The sequence below is a fragment of the Petaurus breviceps genome, unplaced genomic scaffold (assembly GCF_028583685.1).
Source record: "Petaurus breviceps papuanus isolate PSGF00001 unplaced genomic scaffold, PetGlider_PUasm1.0 688, whole genome shotgun sequence".
NCBI classification, from domain to species: Eukaryota; Metazoa; Chordata; class Mammalia; order Diprotodontia; family Petauridae; genus Petaurus; species Petaurus breviceps.
In genome coordinates this window covers 20,400,839-20,428,733 of record NW_027186457.1, presented here as the reverse complement: position 1 = coordinate 20,428,733, position 27,895 = coordinate 20,400,839, and the positions used below count along the sequence as shown (strand labels likewise).

Sequence of the window (27,895 nt, the reverse complement as noted above, 5' to 3'; positions counted from 1 at the left end):
TCTCTCTCTCTCTCTCTCTCTCTCTCTCTCTCTCTCTCTCTCTCCCCCCTCCCATTCTCTTTCCCTCTTTCTGGCTATCTTTCTCTGTGTGTCTGAGTCTCTCTGGTTCTCTCTCTGTCGTGCTTTCCCTCCTCCTCTCTGTCTCTTTCTCTCTCTTTTCCTCTCCTTTCTTTCCCCCCTCATGCCTCTCCATCTCTCTGTTTCCCCCTCTCCTTTTCCTCTCTCTTTCTCTCTTCCTTCATCTCCATCTCTCTCTGCCTCTCCTTTCTGTCTCTCTTTCTTGTAATTTTGATTTTATCCCTCTATTTTCCAGTAAATTCTTGCATATATGATTTCTTCTAGCTTCTCACGATCAGAAAACACCCCGATCTAAACAATAACCCACCTACCCTTTTTATGAGTTTCTAAGTTTTGCAAGAACTACTTGTTCAACATACCTAGTGAATATCTCTAATAATTAAACCCAACACTTTCCTCCATCTGCTTCCTTTCCTCTCTTCCCATTCACATGTGCCATCTCATTGAATGAATCCATCTTACCTATCCAGACTATTATACTTTAGCTCAGAAAAGTGATGGATACCAAATGGCCAAACACTGAACGAACTAATTAAGTTCCTTGCATCATCTCTCTGAAATAAAGTCGAGTCTTCACTTTCCTACTTGAATAACTATGTGTGTTCATTTTAATCCATTATAAACACTTTGGGGTGATGACCATTTCTCTAGCTCAATTTGTATAGTGCTGACACAGCTTCTTGCAAAGACAGAACTAAAGAAATGCTTTGGGCTAATGATACTTGAAGCATGATGTGAAAAAAAATTATTAGGAAAACAAATAGACTAAGTAAGTGAGATTTTTGTCACGTTAAGAAATAGTCAAAGATTTTGCATTTGTTCACATTTAAGCGTGGAAATCCTATACATCAAGCTTTATGAACTACCCTCATTCAGAATGGTGCTTTGGGGGCAATGACTCCATCTCCAGAAGGGAAGAATTTTTTTCTCCAACAAAATGTTTTTATTTGAGTTATTTGAGTGGGGGTGGGGGGGGAGATTTGCGTGATATTCTATGCCAAGTCATTAAATGACCAGAAGTCTTGTTCTGATATATTCTCCCAATTTCTCCATTGGCCAGATAGTCAAGTGGGGAGAGGGTGAGGAAGATGCAAATTCTCAGAACCCACTGCAGGCAGTCCAGGTGGATCTGTTCCCCTTTGGCAGGATAGTGGGAGCTGCCACTAGGTTGAATGGTGACTGTGTTTCAGGATTATTTATAATTCACAAAATGACTTCTAGAGCACTCAAAGCACTCAACTCTGCAGAATGCTAAGGGACAAACATCCTCACCCAACCTCTTCATCTCTCAAAGCCTGATCAACCTTGGAGTAGAACTTGGGTGATTGGAAGTGCATCTCACACTTCTGCTGTAGACTGGAGGGAGATCTACCTGAAAATCCTAGGTTAGACCCAAAGCTTAGAGGATTACTCTTAAAACAACTTTTTCCAACCAGCTTTCCTCTGAGCCAGGGAAGGATTCAAATCAGCCCAGAACTCACTGTATCTTGGCATATGGCAGCCCAGAGCTTTGGCAGGAAATCTTGGCAAAATATGGCAGACAGTAAATTCCACAAATTAATGAAAAATGTGTTGGGGAGAATTGACTTGAAGATAAGAAACAGGACTTTCCATCTTTCCATTTCTTACCATGGCATACTTTTGTTACTATGTAGATATCTAAGCCATGTTTACTTTGACTAATTCAGAAAATATATATTGATAAATTAAACTTATGAATATTTCAGGTAATTCTTTTAAAAAATTAATTAATTGATTATTTTAGTTTTCGACATTCACTTTTATAAGAGTTTGAGTTCCATAGGCAATTCTTAACAGAATGATCCAATAAGTAGTCAGTTCTAAATTATGAATGAAAGCACAAATTAATAAGAATCTTAAATAGTAGATGTATCTTTTACATTTTTTTTGGTAGGAGGGAATAAGGGTATATAAGAGTATGTTTGATGTTCTGAGAATTTGCAATATGATAATAGAACTATGATAGGAAAATGTGATTCAGGAGGTGTGGAAAGGCATGCTTTGGACTAGGTATTAAGAGACCTGAGAAAGAACGTGAACTTTGCCCCTAATTAGCTTCATGACTTGGCAATTGGTTTCACCTTTTGGACTTCCATTTCCTCATCAGTGACATGAAGAGGTTCCACTAATGATCTCTAAGGTCACGGAACACTCAAACAATCTCTGAATCTAAAATATTTTTATGGAACCCACTCCATGCAGGGAAGAGATAGCAGGCCCTCACAGTCTAGCGTAAAGCAGTAATGTGTACGTGTGTGTATGTGTGTTGCTCTGATAGTGTTTATATATATATATATATATATAAACACTATCAGAGCAACACTCAACTTTGCAGAATGCTAAAGGACAACTTTTTCTTTTCTGATTACAGCTTTTCCTTTAGCAGGGAAAGGGATCAAAGGACCTTTGCTTTTCTTGATTCAACTCCCTTTGTTAGGTTGTGTGCTATGGCAAGCAAAAGCTAATTGGGTTAGTGAGAGAATGAATAAAGGAATTAGTCAAATAGAGTTATTAAGACTTGAGGATGAGAATTTTTCAAGTGATGAAGATTAAGGACTAACTGAGAATATTATGGAAGTTATATATATATATATATTCATTAGAATGAAAAGGGAATTAATTGGCTTATTATACAATGGGAAAAATGTTTATAAAGGATGCTTGAGGATATACTTGGCAATAGATTTGATAGCCAACATGGTCTCTTTACAGGTTGCCTTTATCTGAGACTCTGGGAGGAGAAAACCATATCTGCCTCTATCTCGGAGCTCAAAAGCAAAGGAACGCTTGATGCCAATGTCGTAAGCCCAATCTGTAGATGAACCTGAGGTTGGATCTGTAAAATATAAGCATTACATTAGAGGGGACTTTTAATATTTTGTTAATATTTTTCCCTAAGAAGAAATTTATTGGAGCAAAGCTAGATACACACACACACACACACACACACACACACACACACACACACACACACACATATATATATATATATATATATATGATGGAGAATGCTGGTGTACACAACATAATGTTATCTAACTGATGTCAATATATGATAATCAAACTCCACCTTTTCATTCCCAAATCCTGGAGTAATAATGGCATTGATCAGGCGACTGAAGTATTAAGGTATAAACTGGACAGTTTAACTAGAGAAACAACTGCTCTCTGTAAGGTTATTTTGCCCAGCGTCTTGTGTAGGCAGAATCAAATGACAGCAATAGCCAAGATGTGCTTTTAGTGACTCAAGTAATACAAATAGGACATTTTAAACTTCTTGATATGTGACTGACTCCATTCTATGTGGTTACATGTGTTGACTGTCATTGGAGAAACCATAATTTTTAAATATTTTATCTCTATCAGTATTAAAATTAATGCATATTCCCTGAGCATACATTAACTGGCCACAAAGAGAAGTAGTTTATGAGTGTGCAAATGAGCAAGTTTTGGCATAAACTACAGGTTAAAAGCTGGTCAGTTTACAGGTAGCTAGGTGGCACCATAGTGCACAGAATGCTGAACCTGGAGTCAGGAAGACTTATCTTTCTGAGTTCAAATCTGGCCTCAAACACACAGTAGTTGTGTGACCCTAGGCAAGTCCCTTAACCCTGTCTACCTCAGTTTCCTCATCCGTAAAATGATCTGGAGAAGGAAATGGCAAACCGCTCCAGTATCTTTGTCAAGGAAACCCCAAAAGGGGTCATGAAGAGTCAGACATGACTGAACAGTAACAACAAAAGCTGATCAGAATTTTTTTCCCAGCATAAGGAGGTTGAGATAATGTATAAGGGGAAACCAGCAAACATTTTATTGCATGCCTACTATGTGCCAGTCTCTGTGTTAAATCCTTTTGGTGGGTTGCTTTTGAGGCAATGGGAGTTAAGCGACTTGCCCAGGGTCACACAAAAGTGTCTGAGGTTGAATTTGAACTCAGGTCCTCCTGACTCCAGGGCCAGTGCTCTATCTAGGCTCAGTACTTTTTACAAATATTGCCTCATTTGATCCTCACAACATCCCTAGGAGGTAGATAGTATTATTATCCCCATTTTACTGCTGAGGAAGCTGATGCAGACAGAGGATTAAGTGACTTGCCCAAGGTCACACAGTTAGTAAGTGTCTGAGGCTGAACTTGAACTAAGTTTAAAAAAAAGGTGATTAGAGATCATTTGCAGAGTGTACCATTCGCCTAGATCATAAAGATTTGATAGGATCACAGATTTTTGTGCATGAAGGAACTTTAAAGGCCATTTGGCTCAACCCTCTTATTTTTATAGCGAGTAAAACTGAGAGTTGAAGTGATTTGTCCAGGGTCTCCTAAGCAGTAATTCTCCAGGGGAAATTTAGATTCAGACTTTTTGTTTTTCAGTTCACAACTGTTTTCACTGGAGCACATTGCCTCCACTCCGGTCATTAACACAACACACCACACACACACACACACACACACACACACACACATGACCCTGGATATGCCTGGGTCATGATATATGATGCTGGGAATTTCTGACTACAGGTCCAGGGCTCTACCCACTGAACCCACCAGCTTCCTGAACAAGATTTATAGAGACTGAGAGGGTCTGGGTATATATAATCTGCAAAGTGGGAAGGTTGATGAGAAAGGACGAGCAGAAGGAACAAATGAAGGAGTTTTAGAGGACACAGGGAATTATTTACTCAAGAATTCTGGAATGGGGGTAGCTAGGTGGCTCAATGAATACAGCACTGGCCCTGGAGTCATGAGGATCTGAGCTCAAATCTGGCTTCAGACACTTAACACAAAAACTAGCTGTGTGACCTTGGGTAAGTCACTTAACCCAATGGCCCTTCCTTCCCCTCTCCAAAAAAAAAAAGAATTATGGGATGTACATCAATGAAATCATATATACCATTTATTAATGATCCTGGGTGAGACACTTAACCTCATTTTTCTTGAATATGCACACATATATGGGGAGAGGGGAGAGAGAGAGAGAGAGAGAGAGAGAGAGAGAGAGAGAGACAGAGAGAGAGAGAGAGAGAGAGAGAGAGAGAGAGAGAGAGAGAGAAAGAGAGAGAGAGAGAGAGAATCTATTAAGATTAGTTTAAGATTAAGATATGAAGGAAAGTATCTCTATGAGTAAAAGATCAAATGTATAAAATCAGTTAAACCAAAGAAGTATATAACCCCTCATCTTCCTTATGATCAATCTAATGATCTATTTATCTAACTGTGTTCCTTAGGAACTTGGCTTCCAAAACACAATCCATCAAACTCAGCAAATGCCTTTTGAAGATAGGAACAGCCCTCAAAGAAAATCATTAAATAAGCATGCCCTTAGGCAAGGAAAAGAAACTAAAGACTGAACTCCCAATAAATGTTTGGTGTTGAGGAGGATGAAGAAATAAACTGTCAACAAATACAAAGTCAGCTGAGCCTCTATGACTCTTGTTCAGGCAGCTGGTGGGTGCGGTGGGTGCAGTGGGTAAAGCCCTGGACCTTGAGTTAGGAAGACCTGAGTTCAAATCCAGGCTCAGATACTAACTAGCTTTATGACCCTGGGTAAGTCACTTAACCTTATTTTCTTTAACTATAAAATGGAGAATGAGAATAGTACCTATGTCACAGGGCTGTGGTGAAGACCAAATGAGATAATCTTTGTAAAAACACTTCACATAGTGCCTGGCACATAGAAGGCTCTATATAATTGATTATTCTTTTCCCTCTCTCCTTATGTCCTACACGTTTGACATAGACTGGTAGTAGAGTAGCTGACATCTACATAGGACTTTAGGCTCAACAAAGTGCCTAACACAATTTATTTCATGTAATCACAAGAACTCTATAAAGTAGGGAACCGCTGATGGTCAGAAAGGTTAAGTGATATACCTACAGACGGCTATGGCTTCTCTCCTATATCATCATAGATCCAGGCAATGGACATTAGGATGTCTGCAGTAGTGGTGTGTGGGTGGGTATCTTTTTGGAAAACCTTCGCCAGTTTCTTTCATGGTAGCCCCAGTTGGCCTTAAAATCACTAATTTTTAGAAATTGTTGGAACTTCCAAAGACTATAGAGAGCATCTTTATTCCACAGGGAATAGCTTCCTTTCTGTGAAATTTCCCATTCGGATTAATAGTACTAGACGGGGAAGATATGCATTAGTGGTAGGCAGTCATTTGGGGCAATTTTCCCCTAATAATGCAGTGGAGCTGAGAGTAATCTTTTACCTTTTATGATGTACAATGGGATTTGTTACATTTTCCAGCCTTAATTTGCAAAGAAAAACCATGGAAGGTAGAAAGCAAGGGCAGACTAGAGAGGCAGCTATAGAAAGTGTGCATCCTTCCAGATAGAATGGGTGGAATGTAAACTTCACCTTCTCACTTATCTACCTTTGTTTCTGCATCCTCAACAACAAGACTAGGTGTTCTGTTGTTACTAAAATCCATTAACTGGTTGACCTTTGATGGACAACAGCATCACAGAAAGGACAGTAGAGGGGTCCTTAGACGTTATCTAACTCCTCATTTCCAGAAGATGAGAAAGTATCAGTTAATCAATAAACATTTATTAAGCACCTACTAGATATCAGACACTGTGCTAAAGCTAGGAATACAAGAGAAGGAAACGATAACCCCTGCCTTCAAGGAACTCACAGTCTAATGGGGAAGACATTATGGATCATTGAACTTATCAATGATCAGCGAAGGGTCAGTGAAATTGTGACTTGCCCAGGCTCAAAAGGGCAAACAGTGGATCTGGAATGTGAACCTAGGTCTTATGATTTCCAAATCTGGGACTCTTTCTATTACATTTGTAAATTTGTAATAAGACAGTACCAGTGGATTCTTAAACATTTATAGAGGGTAGGACACCATTGATTGGGTGCTTTTCAAACTTAATGGCACACTTATTTAAGGATCTTTTTTATTAGGTGCTATTAGCACATCAAAAAGGTATTGGCTTGGTAATAAATTGTTCTTGTATTTATGATTATTTGATTGGAAATGTACTTATTGATTTTCAGAAATCTCTTTTCTTTTGAAATGTTGAATCATCAGGGAGAAAGGTTAAATAATCAAACAAATATAGGAGCATATTGAGAAAAGATCTCCAGAAAACCTAGTTGATTAATCTGATGATTTTTGATGGACTGTTTAAATCCTAGTTCCATCGTGAAATAACTGTATAACCTTGGGAAAATAACTTTACTTCTCTGGTTTTTAGTGATTGAATTAGTTTAAGTGTTCTTAAACTTTTTTTTGGGGGGGGGTAGTATCATTCTCCCCACCTCAACCCAACCATGGCAGTCTGGTGAAGCTTATGAACCCCTCAGAATGTTTTTAAATGCATAAAGTAAAATACATAAGATTACAAAGGAAGCCAATTATATTAAGATAATCTTAAAATAATTCTAAATTATTTTAAAATCAAAATACTAAAATAGTTTTAAAATAAATAGTTTTAAAAATTAAAATAATTTTAAAAGTAATTTTTCCCGTTCAAGTTTATGGGGTCCCCTGAAATCTGTAGATTCCAGGTTAAGAATAGATGACTTTCAAGGTTCTTTATATTTCTAAATTTGATGATACCTCAAGTGACAATAAGGCTCTCAGTGATATACCTTTTATCAGCAAGGCATGAAACTTAGAAGATGGTGTATTCTTTTGGGCTTTTCATACCTGGCATCCTAGTAGGTGCCAGTATGCCAGGGTAATACATTGTGTAGTGTCATCTTCATGAGCAAGACTTTTTCTCTATATGTGACCTTCCTTTGGGCCACTTTACTTGTGTCTGTAGGTTTAGTTTCACCCTGGGTCTGGGATTAGTTTAGGAGGGGAAATATGAAGACTCTCGAGTCCCTAACTCAAATGGTGCCATGCTTATCACAGTAACTGGCACAAAGTATGATTTTAATAAATGCGACTTGTCTGACTTATCAGGGTGTTATAATGGGTAGACTACAGGATTTGAGTTGGGCTGTTGTTGTTTGACCTTCGTTCTCAAAGAGGACCATGACATCAGGAAGGTGATGTCATGACAGCAAGTGCATTAGATTTAAGCGAGGCAGGGCTGTGTGAAGTCACCAGCCTCACTATCTCCTCCCAAGCCATCTGGATCCAGTGGCCAGATATAGATCAGGACAATTGGAGATAGCCCTGGGTGTTGAGACCTGTTAAAGATCTTAACTGCTTCAGTTCCTAACTATCTGAATAGCCCTGAGCATATTATATAACCTTGTGGTGTGTATATCATCTCTAAGGGTCCTCCTCAAAATCTAAGATACAAACTAATGTATTTCCCAGTAGGTTCCCTTGGTCATTACCCTGGCTGATGCCCTGGTTCCTCTAAGAATAGGGTCTCTTTTCACTTTCACTTGTCTTCTCCTTCCACCCCACATATGTCTTTGTATTTGTAAAAATTGATTTTTATAGCAGTTTGATTTTTTTAAAATGTATTTAAAGGGGCCATCCCTTGACTCATCTCTTAAAGAGGTCTGTTCACTGAATGGATGTTACCTCCCTCAAAGTGAGAACCTGAAAAGGCCTTAGCCTAAAAGGACCAGGGTCTCCCATTGCATCCTGGGCCATCTCCAGTCATCCTGATGAATATCTGGTCACTGGATCCAGATGACTCTGGAGGAGAAAGTGAGGCTGGTGACCTTGCACAGCCCTCCCTCACTCAAATCAAAGTCAACTGCCAGTCATGTCATCATTCCCTGATGTCATGGTCTTTATTTGCAGAGTGGTTTACCATTACCTACTGATCATCTGATCTTTGCAAAACCCTGGTGAGGTGGGTGTTACTATTATTCCCATTTTGCAGAGCAGGAGACTGAAGCTGTGACAAGAAAAACTGGCTTACTTAGGCTTACATGGCTGGCAAGTGTCTGAGGTAGGATTTGAATTTGGGTCTTTCTGTCTTCTATTACTATTTCCACTTCTGGGCATCCACAGTGCCACCTAGCTGCCAAGGCTTTGCACTTCAAGGCAACAGTGTGCATGATGGATTCATGTTCTTTATGAGAACTCCCCTATAGGATGTACGTTCCCTGAGGGAAGTGGCTATTTAATTTTTGTTTTTGTATCCATTGATCCTAACAGTTCCTGGCACATAATAATAGGTCCTTAATAAGTACTTAGAAAATAGGCACAGAAGTCAGAAAAATCTGGCTTTAATTCCCTCTTTAAACACTTACTACACTGTGACTCTGGGCAAGTCACTTTAATACTTTGTGCCTCGGTTTCCTCATCTGTAAAATAAGGGAATTGAACTAGGTGGCCTCTAAGGTCAAATTCTGGTTCTAAAAGGTCAACTTCTGGGTTCTGTTCTTCTTGGAGTTAATCTTGGATTATCAACTAGAGACAGAATTTCCTGTTTGTGTAATTACTGTAACACAAACATATTGAAATACAACAATTTATGTCCACATATGGGTAGGGACTGGACCTGTGATTTCACTGTTATAAGAAACTCCAACATGAGGAAACCATCTCTACCAGTGTAGGTTGGGACCTTTTAGGCAACTTTTAGTCTTAGTTTCCTAAGGCATGGAGAAAATAAGTGACTTGTTTAGGGTCACATGGTATTGGACTTGAATCTAGGTATTTCTGACCAAGAGGCTGGCTCTCTACCCACTATGCCATGCTGCCTCTCATCTGCCCATTTATTAACAAAACAAAATGAAGACTCACAAATTGTTGTTGCAACGGGTCCATAGACATATTGTGTTTCATATCGAGTTGCTAAAGCTTCCGTGGCAATTCTGGAAATTTTATACTGGAGAAAAAAGAAAAGAGAGAATGGAAGATTAAGCCTGTGTTTACTTAGTATACAAACAGTTGATCAATTCAGTGAAAAAAAATCTTAACAGGTGGTCTGGCACAGTGGAGACCCACCTAGAATATTTTCCAATAGCACAATGTTAACACAACCAGAGTATCAAATGATGTATATTAATTTCACCCAAATTAACTTCTCTCTCCTCCAACTGTCAGCAATGTCAGGTGACAGTGCAGAAAAGTAGCTTCTTTCTTTTTCTTTTCAATAGTAATTTATAACAGGGAATAGAGCATTTTTTCTATTCCTTTTCTTCTTTGCAGCAAGTCATAATAGAAAGTAGAATATAATCTCATCCTTCTTAGCCATGGTTGGCAGTAAAGAACACTCCAGTTTCTCATTGGCCAACCAATCTTCATAGATATAAATGACAGTGAAGAGAGAAAGACAGACAGAGACAGAGACAGAGAGACTGAGAGAGACAGAGACAGAGAGAGACAGAGAGACAGAGACAGAGAGAAACACACAGAGAGAGAGACAGAGACACAGAGAGACAGAGAGAGACAGAGAGAAAGAGAGTGAGTTGGGGGTCTTCAACATGCCTCGGAAATCTGTCCTTTCCCTTCTAACACTTTAGTTTATGGTTAGTAATCAAATTCTTATCTTCTGTCTATAACTGGATAAATTACATTTGTCCTGTAGTCATAGAACAGAATGATAGAAAAGTTCTGGTATTCATATTTCCTAAGTTATTAACCAAAAAGTCCCACAATTCTCAAATTTTTCATATGCAAATCACTGTAACAAATTGTGTTCTCCAATATTCTACAGTTTGTCTTATACATATAGTAAATGCTGTATCAGAATGCTGAGTGAGACTTCATTCAGTAAACTTAGAAGCGCTGAGTAAAATTATGCCCTACACCAGTGAACTGTCAAGGCAGACTTAACGACTGCTTTTCTCAGAAGCAGACATGCCCCAGCCAAGGGAATAGTCAAGGGTCACCCCCTTCCATACAAATGTGAAGAATGAATGCAGGTAGTTTTAGGAAAGAGGGCACTAGTGGTCCCCCCTTAACCTCGTCACTCCCTCATCATTGAACCTTTCCTTGAACAGAGAACATTTAAGCAAAGCCAACAGCCACAGCTTGACAATGTTTAACAATGCACGCCATATTTCACATCTGCACTTCCTTACCTCTCCACTGAGCACTTATAGTTCTTCAGACTGTGATTATTCAGTTCAGTTCATCAGAGTTCAACTCCCTTTTGTGTTGTTATCAATTATATTATTGTGACATTGTGAACATTGTTCTGTTGACCCCAATACCCTTTCTATTGTGCTATACTGCCTTAATCACGTATGTTGGAGTTCCCAAATAGAGAAGATCAAGAAAGGCTTCATGAAGAAGATGATTTGAGCTGAGTCTTGGAGGAAACCAAGTATGCCCAGAGGCAGAGGTGAGAAAGCAGGGCAATCCAAGGATGAGGGCACGCCCAGTGTAAAGGTGCTCATTTGTCTGACCCAGCGCAGTCTTCCTTCTTAGTCTTTCTTCACATCTTCAGAGCCTTCTCAACCCCAGAGAAGTTTCTTTCCTCTAATGGGGCATAAGTAGGTGGGGTGGAGGAATTCTTTCTTCCTACCTTTGTGTCCCTCCTGTTTTCTTGTCAAGCCTTCAACATCTGACACTTTTTACCACCTATCAAAAGCCCCCTGTAGTTATGGAATTGATGTCATTGAGACTTCTTTCACATTCCTATTATGAACTAACACTACTGCTGCTTCTCCCTCTGAGGGATGATTTTCCTCCTATTTGTAAATGCTTCAAGAGAGCAGTGTCTGTGAGATATGACTCATTACTGGAAAGGAACAGTGCAGAACACTGTTACTCTCACCTTCGTGAGCTTTCTCAGGTTTTTTATATATGGCAATATTTTTGTATATATTCAACAGGACGAGTTACTGTATTCCCCCCTCCCCAATCAATTAATATACAAAGATCTCTGTTAGTGCTTTTATTTTACCAAGAGTATTTGGGGTATGTGTGTATATGCATCTTTTTTCCCCCCGTGGCTTCCTTTTGAAATGAAGTACCAACTCTATTAGTTGGGTTAATCTTTTTCATAGAATCACATAATCGTGGGTATAGAGCTGGAAGGGGTTTCAGTGACCTTAGAAGACAATCCCCTTATTATACAGATGAGGAAACTGAGACCTAGAAAAGCTAAGTGACTTTCCTAAGGTCACACAGGCAATAAGCATCAGAGGTGAGATTTGTATACAGTTCCTCTGACAGAGATAAGGGTCTTTTTTGCCGTACTATACTATGAGTTAACATTGGCAATTTCTTTGGTCAGAAGTTGTCTGGTACATATAATAATGACAGTAATAATTGTAGGCTGTAAAATTTTAGCACCTACTGAACTCCTAGCAAGATGTGAGCTAGAATTGGTGCCTGGAGCTAGAATTATAAATCGTTATTTTCCACGACATAGAAGATGAAAAATTGCCATACTACAAATTGTTGAATTGTTTCAGTCAGCTTCAGTCTCTTTGTGACCCCATTTGGGTTTTCTTGGCAAAGATAATAGAGTGGTTTGTCATTTCCTTCTCCAGCTCATTTTACAGATGAGGAAACTGAGGCAAACAGGGTGAAGTGACTTGCCCAGGGTTACACAATTAGCAAGTGTCTGAGGCCAGATTTGAACTCAGAAAGATGAGTCTTACTGAATCCAGACCCAGAAATCTATGCATTGTACCATCTTTTGTTCAGTTGTTTTCAATTATGTTCAATTTTTTTTGTGGCCCCTTTTGAGTTTTTTTTAGCACAGATATTTCCTTCCTAGCACAGCCATTTCCTTTCCTGATCATTTTACAGATAAAGAACTGAGGTGAACAAGGTTAAGTGACTTGTCCAGGGTCACACAGCTAGTAACTGTCTGAGGCCAGATTTGAACTCAGGTCCTCCTGGCTCTAGGCCCAGCACTCTATCCACCTGGCTGCCCAAGACTACAAATACAGATCCAAAAGTATCCCCAGGATCTCAACTAAATTGATGATTTGATTGATTTTCACAGATTGAGCTGCTGCCCATAATTGCTTGGATATAACCCTGACCTCTAAAAATAAAGAACACTGTCTTTAAAAACAACAAAAAAATCAGATCAGTGATTTTGTCTATGCAGGGAGCTGCTTACACAGAACTCCCTCTGCCCATACAGGTCAGCACCTTCTCTGAAACTTATATCTTTAGAGTTGCCTAGAGCCCTGGCCCAGAGTTACCTAGTACAGGTAGGAAGTAGCACCTGAACTCAGGACCTCCTGAGTTTGAGGCTGGCTCTTTATCTATGATGTGCCACTGCCTTTCTTAAAAGCAGTGATTTTAACAGATGCTCATAACAAACACTCATTGTCTCCCAGATGTGAGGAGGCCAGAATCAGGTGGGAAGAGAATGAGGTGAAGCATCCCAGCTGTCCTCTCTGCTCTAAGAATTGCTCTGAGGACACCTGCAGGGAGCCTTCAAAGGCTGAGCTTCTGCCCTAAAACTTTCACTTAACTACAAAAAGCAGTGATTTTCTCTATTAATTTGCTATAGTCCTTGGAACATTAAATATATAAGAATAATAGCAGGATAGTGACTCCTCTCAGGGACATTAAAAATGTCATTGGCAATATGAGCAGAACAAGATAAAGATGGAAGAGAAAAATGAGCCAACAATGGTGAGAGGCTGTGTGACTGTGCAGAAGTATTAGACATGAGGCCAGCAACGCTCCCTATGCTGCCTGAGTCTGGTTAAGAGGTCACTGGGAAATAGCTAACAAAATAAATGAACATATGATAAAACATAGGTAACATTACATCTAAAAGCTATTGATGACAATATATGGTTGGCTGGGATGCTTGTGTACAGAATCCACTGGTGTAGTGGCCAGGGGCTAGTCTTCAAGCTGGGCAGATTCCATTACCATCTTTTTGCTGATGATTCTCAGATCTATCTATCCAGTCCCAACCTTGCTACTGACCTCTAACCTTGCATCTCCAGCTGCCTATTGGACCCCTTGACCTGGATGTCTCATTAACATCTTAAATTTACCATGTCCAAAACAGAATTCTTTATCTTTTCTCTGAAAACCTTCCCTGTTCCAAACTTCCCTTTTACTGTTGAGGGAACCATCGTCTTCCCAGTCACCCAGGCTCATAACCTAGGTGTTATCCTCAACTACTCAATCTCACTGCCCCCTTTCCTGCCATTAAAACTTTTTTCTTGAACAAAGGACAACAATTCAGCAAAGCCAATTGACATAGCTTGACAGCATTTGACAAGATCTATCACATTCCACATTTGTTGTCTCCTACTTCAGAGACAGGAGATTCATTTTTAATCCTCCAGACTCTGATTGTTCACTATGATTCATCATAATTAATTTCCTTTTATGTTATTATTTCCATTATTGTGTTGTCATGTACATCATTCTTTTGACCCAATAGCCTTTCTATTATTACCACATTGCCTTAATCACATGCGCTTGAATTCCCAACCAGGTTCGTTCTCAGAATAGTAGTTTCATTCACTTACTTGATTCTCCTTGTATAGATAAATGGCTTAAAGTACTATTTGAACTCTTCTTGTCCACTAAGACTGGTGTGCCAGGGAGCTAATAATATGCCCTTGGAGTGAGCATGGTTGGTTTCACCTCTCCTTTTTACACGTGGGCAGAGTTTGACTCATCTTGATAGGGTAGGACATATTAAGTTTTCTCAAGGAGATTAGCTATACAGAATCACTGAATTTTATTTCTTATCCTGTGAAGTATATATAAATTCATATGTATATATGTATATCCATGTATATTATGTGTATATGGGTATATGTATTTTTCTCTAGAATCTGTGATTCTTGTATATAGGAGTATTTAAATTTACTAAATGAGTTATTTTTCAAAAGTTTTCTTTAATGGTACACATTATTTACATGTGGCATGTATACACACTTAAATATATGGTTATGCATATATGTACATGTGCAGTATATTTATATAGGTGTGAGGACATATATTTATATGTTGCCCGCACAGACACACTTTTATGCATCCACAATGCACACAGTGTAACACTATATATGTGTACACACACGTATGCACACACATATCATTGAAGTAAACTTAAAAAAATATCTCATTTAGTAAATTCTTGAACTTCTGTGTACCAGAATCACAGGTGTTAGATAAAAGCTAATATGATATAATATGATATCACATAATATATACAAACACACATTATATGTATACATATCATGCAGATATGTATGTATTTCTCACATTCACATGAGATTATTTATGTGTGTAAATTCTCACATTCACATGCATATGCACACACATATGTTTCTCTAGCACCTGTCATTCTTACATATGTGAGTTTGAGAATGATCGAATCAGCTATTTTTTGAAAAGATGCCTACTATAATGTTATCTGTTTAAGTAGAAAGGAAAATCACCACCAATACTATTTAGTTCAGAGAAGACAGTCCATCTTTAGCTTGGAACCTGAGTAAAGATTTTTTAGTGCTTTTACTTGGGTAGAGTTTACTTGTTATTCTAGGTTGGCTGCAAGGATACAAAAAGACATTATTTGTATTTGTGTGTCACTTTGAAGTTTACAAAGTCCTTTGTTCAGAACAACCTTTGAGGTAGAGTAGGGAATTTACTTCCGGTTTCCAGATGGGGAAAGTGAGACTCAGCACTTTCAGATCTGGACTTGAGCTTTATTAACTGTGTGATTCTAAGGAAGCATGGGCAGCCAGGCAGCATAATAGATAGAAAGCTGGCCCTGGAGTCAGGTGAGGAAAACCCTAGTTCAACTTCAGACACTCCCTAGCCATGTGACCCTGGACAAATCACGTAAGCCTGTTTGCCTCAGTTTCCTCATTTGTACAATAAGCTGGAGAAGGAAATAGTCAACCATCCCAGTATCTTTTCCAAGAAAGCCCCAAAGAGGGTCACAGTCAGACATGACTGAAATGATTGAACGAGAGCCACAACAGGTAAGTATCCCCTTAGAGTTTCGTTTTGTTCATTTGTAGAACGAGGATGATATCGTTCTCCATATCTACTTCAGTGTTGTTGTGCATGTATGTGAAATGCTTTGTAAACTTTGAAGTGCTCTATCTGGGTTGGTTATTACGAAATCTAATTAATTGTCAGCTCGGTTGCAATGGCTTCTACTCCATTCCACATCAGAGAATACTTGTATTACTATGTTAATACTATGTTAAATACTATGTTATTTTACAGTAAGCAACTCTAGGCCATTTCACATTTAAATAAACCTTTGTCTGGTGGAAAATTAAGCCAAGGTTCCTTCTTCTATCACAAACATTGACTTCACTGTTGTTTTGCTCATGAAGTTTTGTTAATAAAGATTGGGTCAGAGACCATTGGTGGCAGAAGTATGCAAACTGGAGACATTGTTAAAAAACAAAAAACCTACCAGTTCCTCATCATTTGGTACGGGGACTTTAGTGTAGCCATAGGGAAATATGAGCATCTGGGAGTAGGAATGGACAGACACATAGGCTTCAATTGAGTACTTGTGCCTTTGAATGAAGTCAACCACAGCTTTAGTCTCTTTCTCAGACTCTGGTGCTGTTCCTTTATAGGTCTGACTGCAAGGGTTGCTTGCCCCAAGCTTAGCTGTAAAAAAAAAATACACAAAGGAAGGGTTCTTCATAGCCTATCCTCCATCAGTGCAGATTAAGCCTCATCCAATTTAGATGTCACCATTACCCCCAGAATTGAATGTAAAATGCTCTGTTGTCTTTGAAAACCCTTTATCCCTTAGACCCTTTCTATCACTCTGGTCTTCTTACAGATTAATACCCTTTGTTTACTCTGTGATCTAGTGACTGGATTTCTCTCTGTTCTTCACACACCACACACCATCTCCTGAGTGTTTTCAGTGGTCATCCTCCCATTGCCTGGAATGTTCTTCCCCTGATATCTGGGCTTCCCTGTTTCCTGGGCTTTCTTCAAGTCTCATCCAAAGTCCTGCCTTCTGTATGACGGCTTTCCCAGTCCTCCTTAATTTTAGTGCTTTCCCTCTGAGACTTCCCTTATTTATCCTGTCTCTTATCTTATTTGTTATTTTTATGTTGTCTCTCCAGCAGACTGTGACCTTCTAGACAGCAGGCATGTTTTATTTTTTTGTTTTTGTCTTTGTTTTTGGCCTTTCTTTGTATCCTCAGTGACTGGAACGTGGTCAATGCCCAGTGAATACTATTTGACTGACTGACTACTAACTCTTTTCAACATTTGGCCTGGAGTCTAATTTTGTATAAATAAGAAATTGTTCAAATACATCACATTGCAATTGCCTTTCTTAGTGCAAAAAAACCACTTTTGTACATTTCCAACATACTGGGAATTGTGTCCAGAAAAGGTACAAATGTCAGATATGATAGACTTTTCTAATAAAAAATTAACCCATAATAACTGCTTCACATGTCACTTATTTCCTTTTTTCCTTCAGAACTTAACTCAAGGTCCACTTTATGCAAGAAACCTTTCCTGATAGCTCAAACTGCTCTCCCCTCAATTTATCTTATATATATATTTTTATAAGTTTTTATATTTTATATTTTATATGCTTTTATCTGCATATGCTGCATCTTCTGATAGAATGTAAACTTTTAGAGGACATGAACAATATATGTTTTTGTGTACCCAATGTCTGGTATATAGTAGGTATTTAATAAATGCCTTTTGACTGATGATTGAGTTCCTGGTGTGCTAACTTTAATGCTTCTCTGATCAGCTGAACTTAAAGATTTGTCAGTTATTGAAGTGACTCTGGCTTACCATTATGGAGATCGGGTGAGGTCAATTTCAGATGAAAAGGATTTAGCCAGGGTGAGCAAGAAAAAAATGATTAGAAATATTTATTTGAAATGTATCATTTTGTGACTGGAAATGAGTCAGAAGCACACCACATGTATTTGGGGCCAATCTGAATTTCCAGTGTATTGCGTTATTCAACAAGAGTACTTGTTTCTTCGGGGATGTTGGTAAACTGGAGAGGAGCTGGCACATCAGCTTTCCCAAGAGGGATGTTTCCATACTGTATTATACCTCTCCAACTTCTCTCCCAGGAAGGAAAAGGGAGCTGACACCTAATCCCAGATTATCGGTATTTGGAACATCCAGACAACTATTTATGGTCAATCTGGATGTATGTAAGATTTTTGTTTTATTTCTAAGAAATAAAATGTAGACCACAAGTTTACCTGATGTTTTATATTGGCCCCCAAGGTTTGCAAAACACTATAAAATATTGCTTCATTTGATCCTTGTGACAAACCTTTTAAGGAAGTACTATTATCCTCATTTTATGCTTGAGGAAACTGAGACTCAGTGAGGTTACCTGACTTGCTCGTGCTTATACAGCTACTAAGTGCTAGATGATGATGCCAAGGTCCCTCTTGACCCTAAGCCCAGTGTTATCCAAAACAGTCCTAAATTGACTAAACAATTAACATTTACAATAGCCCCCTAGAAGAGTGCTGATTTTCCTTTGTTTTATGTACAAGAAAACCATACTGTAGTCAAACTGGTTTATTCTTTGTATCCTCATTACCAAACAGTCCTATGTCTTCTCCATTTTTGTGCCTCTATTCTCTATGTATTGAACGTCCTTCCCTAGCTAAGTGTTGATTTCTTTACCATTTCTTAAAGCTCAGTTTATTGCCTTTATTACTCCTTTATTTATCTACTTTATTTGCTCCTTGGATCTTTAATGTCCAACTACCCTCTTGCCCCACCCCCAATGTGGTGATAAGCTTCCCTCTTGGGTTTATCTTGGATAAGTCTAATACACTTATTATGTATATATTTAATATGGTTATCTGTGTTTGTGTCTCATTCCTCTCCAATACTTAGCACAGTGCTCTGTAGTCAAGAAAGATTTAATACATATTGATTTGAAAATAAAATCAGTGGCAGAACTAATTTTACTCTCTGGTCTTCAACATGGCCTTATAGTTTGTCTTGAAATTATCTACTACTTACAGTTCCATGAAGCATTAAAATTCCTGTTGAGGTCAATGCCTATGCAGTTGGGTTTGGAAGTCTTTGCTCTATTTTTCCTCCACATTCGGTCCTGTGGAATGAAACAATGGACGTACTTAAGTGGTCAACTTGCAACAGTGATTGAATGGTTCTGCCTTCTAGTCAACAGGACGAGCTGAAATCTACCTGGTTACCAGGTGTTACAGGGGTTATCACAAAGGAAAAAAATAGCCTGACATGGTATAGGAGGAAATCCATTACATATGGGACTATCTTATTAACTAGATGTTTCACACTTAAGTCTGAGTTTCTTTACAATTATTTCTCATAGCTTCACATTGTGATTGCCTTCTAGTGAATTTTTTAAATACTTTCTCCACTTTTGCTTTTCATAGGGATAGATACAAATAATTCAGCTAGTTTGGAACTAAATAAATGTAATGCATGACATTTTTAATGAACTTTGACCATTATCTTACAGTCATAATTTCATGGGATCATGCGTTTAGATCTGGCAGGGGCCTTTAAAGACCATTTCATTTTAACCTCCTCATTTTACAGAAGAGGAAATAGAAAGCCAGAGAAATTCAGTAACTTATTCAAGGTCATACAGGATTTGAACACAACTCCTCAAATTCCAAATTTAATGCTTTCCCTTCTATTCTGCTGCCTTGCCTTCTTCTTGCTCTGCCTCTGTAACATGCCTAAAACCCCCAAATTTCTTATAATTTTTCCTACCTTTTATTACTTGAAACTTTAGACTCTGTCCAAGAAATGTAAATGTTTTCCACTTGGGGCCATTTTATCTGATTCGAAGTTCTGTCTCCCATGTTCTGTTGGCTCCTTCAAATGGAACATTTCTTGAGCCAAATAATACCAAAGGACGCCTTGGTTGTTGGCCAGAGTCAGACCAAAAAGCATCTCCCAGTGGTGACCCATTACTCATTCTGGGATCAAGTGGCTGTCTTGCTGTTCCTCAAACAAGAAACTCCATTTCCAGATTCTGGGAATTTTCCTTGACTGTCCACCATGCCTGAGACTCTATCCCTCCTCATCTCTTCTTTCTGTTTTTCTTCAAGTTCCAGCTAAAATCTCACCTTCTATGAGAAATCTTTTCCAATCCCATTACTTCTAATGCCTTCCCTCTGTTGCTTATTTACAGTTTATCCTGTGGGTAGCTTGTTTGTACTTGGTTGTTTGCATGCTGTTTCCCCCATTAGACTGTGCATGCCTCAAAATCAAGGACTGTATTTTAACTTTTTTGTATTCCAAAGACTTAACACAGTGCTTGAGAGTACATAGTAGATGCACATAGTAGGTTTACTGATTACTTGTCTTATCTTTGCATTTGTATCCCTCCAGTAGGCACTTACTAAAGACTGGCTGGTTGTTTGAAAAAAATCATCATTTGTAGTGTTTCATCATTAATAATAGCAAAGCTCCCCTCCTCAGTTGTGATTAATAATATGTAGTCTAGCTGTGGAATGGTACCTCTCTTTGTGGTATGTCATATTTAAGTTTTTCCTCTTAAAAGATAAAATTTGCTTCTAACAAAGAATTTGAATGTACAACAACTTGGTACCTCACTTTCCCTTCTCTCTACTTTTCCCCTTTTTGTTTCTCATAAATCTGTTGTAATTATGGTATAATTATAATAAAATATGATTTGTATGACACTTAGGCTTGCAAAGTGCTTTATCATCACAACCCTTTCAGGTAGGTGATATAGCCATTCCCATTTTACAGGTAAAGAAACCAAGTCTCAGGAAGTTTTATTGACTTGCCTAGGCTTTCCCACTTAGTAAATGTCTCAGGTGGGATTTGAACCCAGGTATTTCTTATTCGAGGTCAAGATTTGGTGCTCTATTCACCACGTTGCCTCTGAGTCTTTCTCACTAAAATCTGAAGAATATTTTAAAAAATGGATTATGTGAACCTTATACAATTAACTTAAAAATTCTCACACAATAATGACCATAATGGGCGCCTAGGTGGCACAGTGAGTAAAGCGCCGGCCCCAGAGTCAGGAGGGTCCGAGTTCAGTTCCAGCCTCAGACACTTAGCATTCCCCCCCTGCTGCCCCCTTCACACAAAAAACTAGCCGTGTAACCTTGGGCAAGTTACTTAACCCCAATTGCCCTCCAAAAAGGCGAAAAAAAATAATGACCATAATAACCTAGTGTTTGATAAACCCAAAGACTGCCCAGTCTCTCAGATAAGAAAACAAAAACTGCTGGGGAAATTCGAAAACAATAGGGCACAAATTAGGTGTAGACCAACATCTGTCATACCAAGAAATGACCAAAATGGGTACATGATTTACACAAAAGGGTGATACCATAAGCAAATTAGAAGAACAAGGAAAAGTCTATCTGTTAGATATATGGAGAAGGGGAGAATTCATGACCAAAAAAGAGATAGAGAGCATTGAGAAATGTAAAATCGATAATTTTGACTATATTAAATTAAAAAGCTTTTGTACAAACATAACCAGTGCAACCAAGATTAGAAGGAAAGCAGAAAGCTGGGAAACAATCTTTACAGCAAGTGTCCTCTCTGATAAAGGCCCCCTTTTCCAAATGTATAGGGAACTGAGTCAAATTTATAAGAATACAAGCCAATCCCCTGACCAATTTGGTTCATGACCAAATAAATGGTCAAAGGATATGAACTGGGAATTTCAGATGAAGAAATAAAAACTATTTGTAGTTGTATGAAGAAGTGTTCTAAACCACTTTTCATTAGAGAAATGTAAATTAAAACAACTCTGAGGTACCACATTACACCTGTCAGATTGACTAATATGACAAAAAAGAAAAATGTTAAATGTTGGAGAGAATGTGGGAAAATTGGGGCACTAATGCATTGTTGGTAGAGTTGAGAACTTATTTGTAGTTGGGAAGTTGGAGAGTAATTTTGAACTATCCCCAAAGGACAACCAAACTGTGTATACCTTTTGATCTAGCAATAACACTAATAGGTCTGTATCCCAAAGACATCATAAAAAGGGAAAAGGACTTATATATGCAACAATATTTATACCAGCCCTTTTTGTGGTGGCAAAATATTGTTTATTGAAGGGATGCCCAATATTTGGAGAATGACTGAACAAGTTATGGTATATGAATGTAATGGAATACTATGCTGCAATAAGAAATGATGAACAGGCAGATTTCAGAAAAACCTGAAAAGACTTATATGAGGTGATACAAAGTGAAATAAGCAGAACCAGGACAACTATACATAGCATCAGCAACATTGTATGATGATCAACTATGAATGACTTAGCTCTTCTCAGCAATATAATGATCCAAGACTACTACAAAGGACCCATGATGGAAAATACTATCCACATGCAGACTGAAACATACTTTTTCACTTTTTTGTGTTTTTTTCTTTTGATCTGTTTCTTCTTTCACAACTATGACTAATATAGAAATATATTTTACATAATTTCACATATATAACCTATACCAAATTGCCTGTAATTTTAGGAAGAAGGGAGGAGAGGGAAGGAGAAGAATCTGGAACTCAACATCTCATAAAAACGAATGCTGAAAATTGTCTTGACATACAATTGGGAAAAAAATAAAATACTATTTAAAAAAATCTCAGCTATTTGTTAATTCTTAACATGAGAAAATGACAATATTCATTTTCTGCATTTTCCATAGATAGTAGTCTGTATAGTTTTCTCTATGTAGGTTACCATTGTTTCATTATATTATATTTAAAATATTATGTTAATTACTATAACAGAACTAATTTTTACAAATTCGGATCCACAGATCCCATCTCAAATTAGGGCCCGTGAAATATAATAATTTTATTCAGAAGAATAAGCATAATTGTTAGTCTTGTTCATTCCCTAATAATGATAGAAAGGTGTCCCATTTTACAGAAACAGAGGCCCATTTAAAAATAATCACTAATATTTTCAATTCCCTTCCTTGGGTACATCAACAAATGTCACCTCAGGGGTTCCTACCTTACATTTTCTCTCAAGGGGGTGTAATACATGGGATGCATTGGCTGTGACATTTTTTCTGTCTCTCTGAAGTTTGATGTTTTTAAATTGAAGATTTAATTTTTTTTAAGCTCAGTCTTTGATTACTGAGTCCCATGTTTCTTTTAGAATAGCTTTCCCATTGTTCCATATTACTAGAATCAGGCAGTATGCATCTAACCAGGAACATGCTTGCCTCTCAACTGGCCATTTATGTTCCTCATGTGCCATTCTGACTCCAGAGAGAGTGAGATATGTTAACATAAAACCTACATGAACTTAACAACTTGCTTTACTTAGTATACTCTTGCTTATAGTTAGTATATTCACATTGTATTGGAAACATCCAAATCAATAGCTATCGTACCTTTGTCCAACTCCAGATGTAGCCATCAACATTGAACACAGGAAGGACATAAAAATTCAGCCTGTCCAGGAGCTTTGTCATAATTTTGTTTGTACCATAGGTTTTGACTGCCTGTAGAGGAGGGAGAAAAAATAAGAAATGTAGTAAATCCTGACTCGAACCAAATTTTAAACAATTTTCAAAGGTAGAATGCAAACTCTCTGAGGGCAGGGATAGTTTTTTTAAATTTGTTATTGCATTCCCTAGCACCTAATGCAATGCCTGTATTCAATAAATTCTCATTGAAAGAATGAATTTCACTGAAGCTAAAATTTGGATTATTTTCATCTGAAATTCCACACTGGACACAAACAAACATGCTATGAAGATATCATAACATTCAGAACATTTTTTACAAGAGTTGTTACATAGTCCTGTCTTGTAAAATCTCATCATCAGCAATATGAAACGTTATGAAATATCTGATGTCCCAGGAAGAATGGAGGTTGGGTAGGAGATTAGCATCAGTATTACTGAAGCTAAAATGGATTCCTATTTTATAAAACAATAAATTAAAAAATTAACAACAACAAATACTGATCCATATATGTGAATGTAACAATGGGGAGAAATTGGATAGGGTCCCTAGTAGAACCAAAAAGAAGGGACGGAAAATGGGGACCATCTGTGGAAAGGTTTAAGGATTAGGAGAGGGATCAAGAAATTCTTCCATCCAGCTGAATTCTTTCCAATTCTCTGGAGTCAACTCCAGCCTCTGCTTCTATGTAGAATGGGAAATTTGTTCTCCCTCCTATGACTTCCACCCAGGGACACAAGAAAACGTGGCCATGGGCTTTGGTACTCTTTGATTTATGTTCTGTTATGGGCTGAGACAATCCATCTCATACTGGAGACAACTCCTCTTGAGCTCATGTTACCCCAGGGACAAATATCTGTCCTGCAACCAGTGAGTTTGCCCCTAAGTGCCTTGGAGTCGACATGTGTATGGGATCAATGTGTTGTCAGAGTAATAGCCGGTAGAAATAGATGATGAAGAGATGATAATAGTCAGTGATACAATGAAAACAGCAGTGGGTAGAAAAATAGGGGATTCTATTAGTGATGAGGATTTACTGTGAAAAGATTCTTTAGAATTAGAATGAAAACTCAAGGGAGTATGGAAATTTCCAGGTCGAGGTATATGAAATGTCTAAAGAGATCAGAGCTTTGTGCTCTCAGCACTTCAGAAGCAAAGTGACATTTTTGTGCACAATGGTTTGCAAATTGGCTGTACGTTCTATAGGACCCTATGTTATTATGGCACAAAGTTTCCTACAGTTTTGTAAACTTCTCGTGTAAGAGAGAGAAGTGTAAAGGATCGTGTCAGCTTTTCCAAATTGAAAAAGATGGAGTGAGATTCTGATTATGTACCTCCTGGCAGTATCAAATTGAAACTGATCTGTTCAGGTGGAATTGCACTTATTTAAAAGGGGCAGATTGATTCCAAAAAAATGCTAGCAGAATAATGTTCATAAGGGAGTTTTCAAGAGGTGCAATTTCACCAACCTGATAGACAAACCACTGGCAGAAGGCAGGAGAAATCCACTCTCGTGCGTGAATTCCGCAGTCCATGAAAATGGCTCTTTTCTGTCCACTGCTTTTCCCAACCTGTTTCCAGATAAATTTGAGGCCTTACTTTGCATAAAGCCACATATTTAAATATATTGTCCACTTTTAAATTCAGGCATTTTAACCTGCCCACTGTAGACCCCTCTTTGGTCTGGGTACAGTTTTCCTTACTGTACATTAAAAAAAATAGACAGGTAATTAGAGAAACAAGCTTTTTGAGAAGAAAAGCAAAACTTGATGAGTGATATAAGCTTTAAATGAACCATTGCCCTCTTTGAGACCCACTTACTTGTAGGGTCAAAGATTTAATAGGCTTAAGGAATAATTGTGGGAACATAGGGCTTTGCCCTTCTGGAGAATCATATAATACAGGTGAATGGCCATTAGCACATATGTAGAATCCATCATTAACTTGATTTAAGGCAGCAAGCTGGTGCATTGAATAGAACACTGGATTAGAAATCAAGAAGACCTGAGTTTGAATATCTCCTCAAACACTTACTAGCTGTTTGCTTTAGTTTTCTCATAGGCAAAATGGAGAAAATAGTAGCATAATTAAAAATGGGAATATTAATAGTAGGGATGTTGTGAGCTTCAGAATTCATATTTGTAAAGTTCTTTTCCAACCATCTAATGCAGGCTATATGCATGCTTGCTATTATTATTAATTTGCATTTCTTTGTCTGCTATTCTCTTTAGCTTCCAAAATCTTTTTTATCTTACTGTCTGAATTGCTAATGAGATCTCTGATTACTTTCTATATTTCTTATTTTAGAATTTTGGTCAGAGAGATGACCACTGACTCTAATATTTCCTTCTCATTTTCCTCCCACCTACTGACCATCTTTTCTCTTTCCTTCCTGCTATTTGTTAGTTTGCCAGGGTCCCTCCTTTTTCTACTCACATAATCTTGTCTAGAAAAGCTCAAGATCTTGTTTTGATTTGTATAGTATCAAACCTTTGACATATGGCTTAATCAGACTCTGCCTCAGTTTCCAAATCTGGAATATTTCTTAAGATATATTAGCAGGTTAAAAATGCAAATGTGAAGGAATTTTTAAAACATTTTATTTTATTATCTTCAAATTAGCACATACTTTGAAGCAAAATGGACAGATTTATTTATCTAGAACTGTGATTTCCTCCATGTGGAAAACTTAAGGTCAGGAAGCTATTGACGATGCATGTCAGCCATTCCTCTGTAATTTGTAGTCTTAAGAGAATTAATAAAGAGGTTAAGCGGATTGGCCAGTCATGTACCGTGTATGCATCAGAGTAGGATTTGAACTCAATTTTTTCTGATTCAAAGGCTAGTCCTCTATCCACCACACCAGTGGTTCTCAAATTTTGTTGTCTCAGGACGCTTTTGCACTCTTCAAAATTTTTGAGGTAGGTCTCAAAGATCTTTTATTTATGTGGGTTTTCTCTACTGATACATACTGTATTAGAAATTAAAACTGGTGATATTTAAAATTTTAATTTATTAATTAACTTAAAATAATAATAAAAAATCCATTACAATTAACATGACATATTTTAAATAACTATTTTCCAAAATAAAAAAAATTAGTGAGAAGAAAAGCATTGGTTTATATATTTTTGCAGATCTCTTTAATTTGCTTACTTTATGTGGCTTAATAGAAGACAGCTGGATTCTTCTAGCTGCTTCTGCATTCAGTCTGTTGTGATATGGTTTTGGATGAAATAGATGAAGAAAATCTACCCTTACACAGATATATAGTTGGAATAGGGAAGAGTTTCAATAGGCAAATAATGTCTTAGTATTATTATGAAAAGAGACTTGACCTCATGCTCTCCTTGAAAGGGATCTTGAGCACCCACTGGGGTCTACAGAATTTGTAGATTGAGAAATTTTACTCTGACACCACAGTGCCTCTCTTAATGTTACTTCTTCCATCACCTCCATCACTACCACCACCACCACCACCACCACCACAACCCACCTCCACCTTAAGAACTATTTGTTTTTTACCTTGAGAACATACATTGGATTATTTTCTCCAGTTTTTCCAATTTCAACACGAGAGATCAGCTCTGGACACTTTTCTGTCATTAGCTGAGTCCAAGCAACAATCTAAAGGATGGAACCCATTTGAGATTATTGAAGTAGTCTGAGGAAATTCAAAGCTATGTAACAAAACAATGTGTGTGCTTGTGTGTTTTTAATGGTGTCCTGAAGAATTTGGCATTCCCCTTTACATGTAGGAACTCTCTCTTGTACCTTGCTCCAGTCATTGTATTTTGAATAACTGTGTCTGCCAGGAAAATCATCTTTCACATCAAACTGTTTTTCAATCTCTTCTTGCAGATCATAAATCAGGATTCTATTTGACAGAGGGATGACAAAATACATACTTACTAGAGAAACAGTTATCTTTTATTTGCAGCAATTCTTCCTCCCCTTCCTTCTTACATCAGAATCTGCCCACTTTTGCTCCATCAATTAACATCTTCCCCTTCTGTTTTCGAGCCCCAATTAACTCTTCTACTCTCACCACCTATGTAGATAATCATGGCCTCCCCCAAGGGTCAGAGCCTACAGCTATTATCAGAAAAGCACTTCCAAGCCCTCAGGGGACTCTGAGGCCAGGTCAGAGTCCCCTGAATCAACTGGAAATGCGGCTTCCGAGGTAACAAATGTACCCCGGGATAGTACACTAGGGAATCCTACTGGTGTCACAGTGAGGGATAATAATCTCACTGCTAGCTTTCCAAGACTTGTTTGCTCAAGATATTAATGTTGACCTTTACCCACACCTGCTTGTATCCTGCAGTATAATTTCTAGGAATGCCCCACCAAAGGACAGGTACTTCATGGTCAGATTTAAACCCCTTTAGTCTCATTATCCCAACCCCTTTAGATTTTGCTGTCTCACCAAATCTCAACTCTTTTCCTATCTTTAATCCTAATCTTTAATTTAAAGATTTCCTATCTTTAATTCAATAAGCATCCTCTTTGACCAATCCCC

General features: G+C 37.9%; 1 protein-coding gene and 1 long non-coding RNA gene across 3 annotated transcripts in view; one reads left to right on the top strand and one right to left on the bottom strand.

Moving 5' to 3' along the window:
- LOC138174410 (uncharacterized) overlaps positions 1-27,895 on the top strand; it is a 138,110-nt gene that overhangs the window by 97,668 nt on the left and 12,547 nt on the right. The window lies entirely within an intron of this gene.
- CPA3 (carboxypeptidase A3) overlaps positions 2,390-27,895 on the bottom strand; it is a 33,906-nt gene continuing 8,400 nt past the window's right edge. The window contains exons 4-11 of the mRNA XM_069104722.1: positions 27,148-27,250; positions 26,899-27,000; positions 24,843-24,944; positions 23,298-23,408; positions 18,925-19,015; positions 16,352-16,554; positions 9,778-9,862; positions 2,390-2,935 (exon numbers count right to left, since the gene is read on the bottom strand). Of these exons, the coding sequence (XP_068960823.1) occupies positions 2,748-2,935; positions 9,778-9,862; positions 16,352-16,554; positions 18,925-19,015; positions 23,298-23,408; positions 24,843-24,944; positions 26,899-27,000; positions 27,148-27,250 (985 nt within the window). The 3' untranslated portion in view covers positions 2,390-2,747. The remainder of the gene's footprint in view (positions 2,936-9,777; positions 9,863-16,351; positions 16,555-18,924; positions 19,016-23,297; positions 23,409-24,842; positions 24,945-26,898; positions 27,001-27,147; positions 27,251-27,895) is intronic.